Source organism: Pteropus medius, unplaced genomic scaffold (assembly GCF_902729225.1).
Source record: "Pteropus medius unplaced genomic scaffold, Ma_sr-lr_union100, whole genome shotgun sequence".
NCBI lineage: Eukaryota > Metazoa > Chordata > Mammalia > Chiroptera > Pteropodidae > Pteropus > Pteropus medius.
Genome location: NW_024349804.1, coordinates 14,898,594 through 14,907,288, shown reverse-complemented (window position 1 = coordinate 14,907,288; position 8,695 = coordinate 14,898,594). Strand labels below are relative to the sequence as shown.

Genomic DNA, 8,695 nt, shown 5'->3' with positions numbered 1-8,695 from the left:
CCCCGGCCCACTCTGCACCCTGGCCCGCCCTGCACCCAGGCCTGTCTACACCCTGGCCCACCCCGCACCTGTTCCACAGCCAGGGCTGCTGTTGGAGAGTCCACACGTTTGACCTCTCTTTCTGGGTGAACTTGGAAGATCAGCTGGCCTTGGTGGGTGAAGGCAGGATGTGGGGTGGGGAGAGGGAGGAGGCCAGAGCTGGAGCGTCTGTCTGAAGCTCCCTCTCGCTTTCTCCCCCACCTGCCTCTAGTGGAGGATGTTGAAGGGCCAGGCCGAGTGCAGGTGGGTGCAGGTGTGGAAGGTTGGGTGGGAGGGCTGAGGTCTCAGCACCAGCAGGGGCCGGAGCCCGGATGGATGTGTACGCACACAGCTAAGCTGGGTAAGGTGGGCGGAGTGAGGCAGGTGACCCTCTGGGGACAGCCCCAGCTCCTTCCCAGCCCCATGGCGCGCCCTCCCCTGGCCACTCCGCCCAGCTCCTCCACGTGGGGCTGTGGCTCCTTGCTCTGCAGCCCCAGCGCCCCGCTCAGGCTAAGTGCACAGTAACGCTGATGATTTCATATGAGGCCAAGAGCCTTCTGGAGACTTCTGGAGCCTTGGGGGCTCCTCAGTCAGCTGCCTAAACCCTAGAGGCCCAGGCCTCAGCGCTGAGGCCAGGGGTGTCCCCACCCCCCTGCAGCCCCTCCCGTCACCCACAAGTTGGGCAGTGCTGGGCTCTGTGAAACTGGGAGGGCCCGGCCCCCAGGCGCCACCTGTGCGGGGACAAGGAGAGCAGAGGAGGGGGTCAGAGGAGGGGTCGCAGGTGGGGGGAACCTGGGGTCTGATGGTGAAGCGCAGTCTGAGGGACCCTCGCGCCCCCACCCCCCACAGCTCCAGCGGTGTGCCTGGTAGCACAGAGGCAGGGTGGTCCCACGTGCCCCAAGGACCGCTGCTCCTCACTCGCCCTTTGCCCACTGGTGACAGCGGGGGCAGGGTGGGGTCACTGCCACCACCCCTGCAGGGCCGTCCTGCTGCTCCCCAACCCCAGCCCTGCTGCAGTGTGGGACGCGGGGCAGGCAGGGACCGGAGCTCAGCTCTGCACGCGGAAGGAGACGCCTGGAGGACGCGCAGGCCCAGAGCGTCCAGGCCCCTCCGAGGGCGTGGGGCTCCGACCGGGCCCAGCCGCACTACCCGGACGGGCACATGGCCCCACCATGTCTGCTGTCCCCTCTGAGTCCTTCTCGAGTCCCCAGCGCTGCTGCCGTGGGGCCCCTTTATCACCGCGCAGCGCTGCCTGTGTTCTCGCAGCCACCTGGCCCAGGGCTTCAGGACCCCTCAGGAACCGCGCCCAGAAGGGACTCGCGGGTTGTTTGAGGAGAGCTGGCCGCGCTGGAGCACTGACCTCTGCAGGCGGGCAGCGCTGGGCAGGCCGGGAGCCTGGCTCTCCTTCCCGCATGCGGCGGCAGCTCCCTCCTTGCGGGACAGGCGGCGCGCCCCCCAAAAGTTCCCAGCTGGCTCTCAGGGGAGAGCGCTGTGCCCCAGCCCCAACCCTGTGCCGGCTCTGTCCCACTGGGCATCTCTCACCCCCAAATCCCCTCGAGGCCGCACGGAGGGGAAAGGGGACGTCCCTGAGGCTACGGGTTGGCAGCGCAGGCGGGACGCGGCGCGGTGAGAGCGTCTTGGACCAGATCATCAGCTCGAACAGCGGTGACCTGCGCGCAGCACCAAGCTCATTAGGGGGACCCAGGCACCATCCGAACGGGGAGTTCGGCTGTGGGATGCCGCCGGCCGCGGGGAGCTGGGGCCTGAGCTCCGCGCGCGGTGGAACGCCCGGGGGTGGGGGGCGCCTGGGTCGCACCGAAGTCCCCACCGCAGGCGGCGAGGAGGGCGCGCGGGGCGCGGGCGGCGCGGGAGCCTGAGGGACGCGGGCGCGACCTCCTGCGGTTTATTGATTGAGTCAAGTTCGGCAAAGTGCTTCCGAGCAGCCGAGCCTGGCCCCGGCGCGGACCGTCATTTATAAATTTAAAACTCTTCCGTAGCAACCGGCTATACACAGAGTCAACGACGGAGCCTCACGAGAGAGCCGGCCGGCGGGCGCCCGCGGGTCCCCGGCCGCACCCGGCGGCGCTCAGAGGTGCGGCGCGTAGAAGGCGGGCGCGCCGTAGGTCTGCGAGCCCAGCACGAAGGGCGACAGCACCGCCGGGCTCGACAGGAAGGGCAGCTGCGCGGCGCACACCAGCCCGCCGGGGCCGTGCGCCGGGTACCCGGCCGCGCCGTGCATGGCGAGCGGCGCGCCCATGGGCGGCGACGGGCTGAGCGGGCTGAGGCCGCCCGGCAGCCCCGCGCCCGGCCCGGCTCCCGGCCCCGGTCCCCCGCCGCCGCCGGTCGGCGCGCTCGTGTCGGCGCCCGGGTTCTGCTTCTTCCACTTGGTGCGGCGGTTCTGGAACCAGATCTTCACCTGCGTCTCAGTGAGGCTCAGCGACAGCGCCAGGTTGAGGCGCTCGCACACCGACAGGTAGCGCGTCGCCTTGAACTTGTTCTCCAGGGCCACGAGCTGCTCGTAGGTGAAGGCGGTGCGCGCGCGCCGCGGCTTCCCGGACTTGGAGTCCGAGCCCGTGCGCTTCCGCTTGGGCTTGGTCGCCGTCGCCGTGCCCTGCGGGGTCGTCCCCGCGCCCCCCGGCGGGCCCGGGGCTCCGGGCGAGTTCCCGCGGGGGCCGGGGACCGCAGCCTCGTCAGCGGTGCCGGGGGGCGCCTCGGCCTCGGCTGTGCCGGGGCAGCCCGACCCGCGGGCCGCGAGGCCGCCGCCGCCTCCCCGCGCCTCCTCCGCGCCGCGTGCGGGCCCCGCCTCGGGCGCCTGGTCCTCGTCGTCGTCAGGGGCTTCGTCCCCGCTGTCTGCGCTCGGGCTGCCGCCGCCGCCGCCGCTGCTGTAGCCGTGGGCCTCGGCCTCGTCTGCCTGGTAGGGGTCGCCGGCGTCTGCGGGCGGGGACAGGCGGGGACGGGACGGGACGTGGAGGGAGGACAGCACAGTTAGGACCCGCGCCCTCCGTCCTCGCTTGCTCGCCCCTCGGCCATTCCCGCGAGCCCCGAAACGATTCCCTTTCCCGTCCCGTTGCTTCTCCCCGTTTATCCGCCTTCTCTTATCTCCTCAGACGTTCGCTCTCCTTCCCTGTCCCCTTAGCCCCTCTCACCCGCCCGCGTCTCTGTCCCGCCCTCCTCTCCTGTCCCGGGCTCTGCGAGCCCCGTGCCTTTGCCGAGCGGGACCCGCCGGTGCCGCCGAGTTTCCTGCGGAGGGAAAGCTCAGATCGATCCGTGGGGCAGATACAAACTTAATTAAACTCATTTTGTGCAATGTACAAACTAGTTAAGGGCCATTTAATTTATTTCGGTGTATATCACCCTCCAATTCCAGCTGGACGCAGGGCTAGCCAATTCCCCAGCATTTGAGAGTGGCGGAGCCACAGGCCTGGGCTGAGTTGGGGCAGGACACCGGGAGGGGACTTCTGGAGACTAAAATCGGTTGCCGCGGCTCCATCTCTACCTCAAGCCTCTGGCCTTGGAACCTGGCCACCCGCTGCCCCCCTGCCCCTCTGCGGAGGCCTCTGCGGAGTCCCCTGCGGGTCTGGCCTCCTTCAGAAGGTCCTGGCCTAGGTGGTGGAGGTCCCAGCAGTGCTGAGACTGTGGACTGGGAGTCCCCTATAGGCCGAGTTCGAGTAGAGGCCGGTGGCTGCATTTTGAGCCCCAGAAATTTGGCAGAAAGTGTCCTGGGCAGGGCTGGGGCGGGGGGGGGCGTTGTCTATGCAGCTCCCACCCCCCCTACAAGTGGTTATAAAACCATGAGAAGCCAGGGCAGGTGCCCTCCACCGTGCCACTCAAGAGGGTGCTGTGGGGGTCAAATGGGCACCAAGAAACCGGGAAATAAACCGCAAATTCACTGCTGGCACATTCCTCCAGGGCAGCCGGCAGGCAGGGCAGGTGTCCTGGGCCCCCAACCCACACCCCCTAGCAGGAGCAGGGGACCCTCGGGGCACCTTGCTATCCAGCCCCAGGCCTATCCGGGGGTGGGCTGAAGAGGGAGGGGCCTGACCCAGCTCCCTCCCCCAACCTGAAAGAGACTGGGCTTTCCGCCTGAGGTGGGCTCGCCTTGCCCTTGCGGGTGGAGGCTCCGCTAAAAGATGCCCGAACCCCCGCCAGGTGGAAAGGGGAAGGGTCCCCTCCAGCCAGCCGGGGCTGCTCCTCCGTCACCTCAGCCCCATCCGGAGGAAGCAGAGCTAGGCCCCCTGAGGCCCCGAGGCCCCGAGGCAGCGGCCCCAGTCCTGCCGGTGCTGCGCTCCGGTCCTGTGAGCAGAGCAAGGGCCGCGAAGTTGGAGGGAGGAAGGGCCCGGGGAGGGGGCGCCGAAAGCAATCAGGACCCGGTCGAATGCAATTCTCGATCAATAGCGGCCCCTAATAAGTGTAATAGGTTTTAATCGAGTAATTATCCGAATTTTGACCCTATAATTTAGATGTTCGGGGGGAGTTTGCAAGGTGCTTGAAAGAGATATGCATGCTGGCGTAATGGGATATCGACCCGGCCGGGGCGCGGGCCGCCCCATTACCGGCTGCTTTCCGCCGCTAAGCACATTTCCCCTTAACTGTAATCGAAGGGATTTAATTGTTTTTCCAGAGATAACGAGCATTTTGTCACAATTAGTCTGATTTGTCCAAAAAGAAAAAAAAAAGAAAAGAAAAGGAGGGAAGGAGGCCTCAGGCGGCTGCAGTGGGGGTGGGGAGGTCACGGGCCAGACCCCCGCGCATGTCCCCTCCTCCTTCGGCACCTACTGCCCTCCAATGCTGGAGACGCGCGGTGGCCAAATTTGGGCCGGCCTTGCAGCCCGGCAGCGCGATCCGCGAGGCGCGGTGCAGCGAGGGCCCGGAGTCCGGGTCGGACGGAGGCCGCGGGCGGGCTGCTGCGGGCCCCGCGCGCTGCGAACTTTCTGTTGAGCCTTGGCCCCCAGCCCACCAGGCTCGCCGAGGGGTCCCTGGAGCGTAAACGCGTAGACGCGGCCGGTACCCCTGTACCCGCGAACGGCGCCGGCCGTGTCCTACTCACGCGGCGGCTCAGCTCCCGTGCCAGCTCCCGCTCCTCCTCCCGCGGCGGCGAGGGCGCGGCGCTCCGGTTCCTCTGCGCGCGGCGGGCGCCCGGGGACAGCGGCGACCGGGGCGCACGGGGCCGAGGCGCACGGGGCACACGCAGTGGGCGCCACAGGACCCAGCAGCACGCAGCGGCGTCTTTTGCTGTTGAACTTGTTGGGGTCCAGGATGTCCAGCACCGAGAAGGAGGTGGGGCGCGGCGGCGGGGCGGGACGGGCCGCCCCAGCTCCCTCCGGCGCCGCGGGCACAGTGTCGCTGGCAGCCAGCGGCGGGGCTCCGGCCCGGGGAAAGGCAGGCAGCTCGGCGCGCCCGTCCATGGCGTCCCGGGCGGCGGCGGCGGGCGCGGGCGGTGCGGGCCCCGGGCCGGGTCCGGGCGGCGGCGGCGGCAGCGCGGGGCCGTCCCCGGAAGCTGCACTCATGCCGGCCTCCCGCCAGTCCGGCCGCTCGGGCCCCGCCGGCTACTGGGCTCCCATAGCAGGCGGCCGCGGCGGCTCTGCTCCCTTCCGCGCCGCGCCGCGCCGCGCGCTTGGCCGGTGCTGCCTGGCGCTGCCTCCGCCGCCGCCTCAGGCGCCCGCAGCGCCCGGCCCGCGCATTTATGGCGGCCCCACCGGCGGCGCCCACGCGCCCACACGCCGCACACACGTGCGCCCGCAGGCGGCCGCGGGGCTCCGCCGCCCTCGTTAGCGCGCGCGCCTAATTGGCTGCGAACGGCCCCGGGCGGAGGAGGCGGGCCCCGCGCGGGACACACGGACAGAGCCCGGCTTGACCGACAGACGCGCGGCTCGGAGCTGGAGTTCGGTCCGCGAGTGGCTGTCGCGGTGAGCCGCTCGTCGCTGCGCCTCCGCTCGTCCGGAAACGGCGCTCCCGCCTCCTGGGAAAAGGGGGCGGAGACAGCCCGGCTTTTAAATAATTGCGAGATCAATTGGCGGAGGGGCTGCGGAGGCCCCGGGGCGCACCGGCGAGCGCGCGTCAAGAGTTGGCTGGGACACCTTGACGCGGGACGCGGCGCCTGCCCGCCTCCCCTCCTGGGTCTGGGCGCGCGAGGCCCTCGTGCTCTGTCCGCCTTGGAGGCTCCCGCGCCCCTTGGCGGCTGGGGCGGGGTTGGGGTCCTCTCTCCCGATCTTCGCTGCGTATTCAGCCCCCTCCCACCCGTTCCGTAGAGCTCGGTCGCGCCTCTCTCGGTCACTCCGCTCGGGGTCTCCCTTGCCCAGGGTCGCTGCCCTGCCATCCCCTCCCACGTCCGCCCCCTTTACGTCGTCAAATTGAAGCCCCGCTCGGTTTCCCCGCGAGGGGGGGGGGCGGCGGGGCCAGCGCGCAGGGTCGCTCCTTAGAAGCAGAATAGAAAATGAAGAAGGCTGGACGGCCCTCCCGCCTGTGCTCCTGGAGCCCCTCAAACGGGGACCGAAGTATCCTACCCACAGCAGGCAACCTGCACAAAATCGATACCCTTCAAGTAAGGGGACACTGTAAGGCAAACTGTCCCTTCCTGACGCCCTCGCCCCGGTCTTTATTTGTGCACATTTATCTACAGCGGCGAGTTCGCACAGCAGGCCTTGCGGCCCTCGGAGGAACCGGAGCGTCTGGCGTCCGGGGAAGGGACGGCGGCTCCTCTGCGGCGCCCTCCTCCTTCCACCCCTGCTCACACCACCGAGTACACCCGCCACCAGTGGGACCCAGGTGGGAACCGCATGCGAGTGTCTTCAGGACATGCGGCTCTGTGTGACGGATGTGAGTGTGCGCGGGCGTGTGCATGAGCGGTGGGCGCGCCGCCTCACACTGCAGTCCCCGGAGCCTGCTCCGCGCACAAGGACGGGTCCTTTGCAATTACCGCGGGCAATGATCCTTTGGAAGCAGAAATTAAAAGTTGGGAGAAATAATGGGGGACCGATCGGCTGTAATTTGGGCCAAGCTCGGACATGCTGAGCCTCAGGGAGGCTGGGACTGGGGGGAGGTGAGGCCGCTCCTCCCCCAGCCCGTCCCCTCCCCCGCGCACTGGTCCATCCTGAGATTCTAATCAGACCCACAACACTGTGTCCTTCCTTGCCAGGACTTGATTATTCTTTATCTTTAAATTATAAATCACCTCTGGGGAAGGAGGGTGGATAATCTCTCATCTCAGGGAGGTAATTATCTCCTTCCGCCCCCACCTTCCCGGAGGTACTCCTGGGCTCTCTCCGCCCTCCCCCAGCTAAGTTTGAATATAGATGCACACCCATTCACACACACACACTCACTCACACACACACACACACACACACCACACTCATTCTGCTTTGCCACCCGGTACACAAGGCTAATTCACTCATAAGCGCCCAGGCACACCATCTGGGGCACACATCCCACAGATGCACTCACATCCCTGTAGCCAGCCTCCCCTCTGCCCTGCCAGGGCGACGCTGGCCTTGGCGCCTCTGCCTGGTCCCTGAGCTGCCTCTCTGCCCCACCTTGAGGAAGAGCTGCTGGGTGCCCTGGTGGGGCAGGTCCCAGTGCAGACCTCTGACCTGGCTCTGGGTAGTCTCAGAGTGACACAGGGCATCGTAGTCCCCTCAGCGCACACTCACACTCCATGTCACAAAGCATCTGTCCCGACCACAAGTCACCAAGTGAGGGGCAAAGACCGCAGTCACCGCCCACACCCCGCCGGGTCTGCTTTCCTCCTAGGGTGGGCACTGGGCGCTGGCAGGTGGGGAAGAGCAGCCAGAGGACTCTCGGCACGACGTTCATCCACCACGAACACAGACTCGCATAAAATGACGTTTTAGGTAGTGCAGATGTCGTCTGATGTACGGCGAGTATCGCTAAAATATAGTAAATAGAAGGCAGCATATTAAGCATGATATGTAATAAGCATAATGAAATAATAAATCGTAACATACAACCACAAGGTGTCTTCCCCCCAAAGAGACACACGCACACACACTCAGCAGGCAGAATGTGTTCCTGCTGGGGGGTGGGTGCTGGCTTAGGGCTGAGTGCCACTTGGACAAAAGTGCTGTGACTGTCCTGGAGTTTGGAGGTGCCAAGATTCCCCTCCTTGGTCCTAGCCCGTCTCTTCCTTGCCCTGCAACATTCTAATGGGAGCTGCAGCAGGCCGGGCAATGGGGTGTGAGGGGGCCCTTCAGAGATACATAAGGGACCTGGGGTTGCTTTCCCACCGGAAGGGGGTGCCGCGTATGGACAAGGCTCAGGGAGATCATTGCATCCTCTCCTGCCCCCCTACCCCCATCTCTAAGGAACAACTCAAGTCAGTCATATGCACAGCACCCCTCTCATCTCCCAGATACCCTGAAACTACCCTTCCCTCCCCCCAACTTCAACCAGAGCGTCTGGGGCTATAAAGACGTCCTTTCGCTCCTAATCACAATTGATTGTCAATTAGACCCTCATTTGTGCAATCTTTGCCCATCTGCCATATCGGGTTATCTGGAAGCCACCAGCTTCGCTCGGGGGCCCCAGGTGGGCACTGACAGGTGACATCAACGCCTGTGATGGGGATGCCTCTGTCTACCCAGTGGATGGGAAACACCCCTTCATTGCCAAGCCCCCACCCACTGCACATCAGTCACAACCAGATGGGACCATCAGCAGG

At 66.4% G+C, this 8,695-nt stretch overlaps 1 protein-coding gene across 1 annotated transcript; it reads right to left on the bottom strand.

The window, feature by feature from the left end:
• Positions 1 to 1,933: 1,933 nt before the first annotated feature.
• On the bottom strand, positions 1,934 to 5,506 carry NKX1-1 (NK1 homeobox 1). The gene is made up of 2 exons (XM_039838050.1): positions 5,066 to 5,506; positions 1,934 to 2,949 (listed from the first exon to the last, which is right to left on the bottom strand). The coding sequence occupies exons 1-2, from the start codon at positions 5,421 to 5,423 to the stop codon at positions 2,105 to 2,107; spliced, it is 1,203 nt and encodes a 400-aa protein (XP_039693984.1). The 5' UTR covers positions 5,424 to 5,506; the 3' UTR covers positions 1,934 to 2,104.
• Positions 5,507 to 8,695: the final 3,189 nt, after the last annotated feature.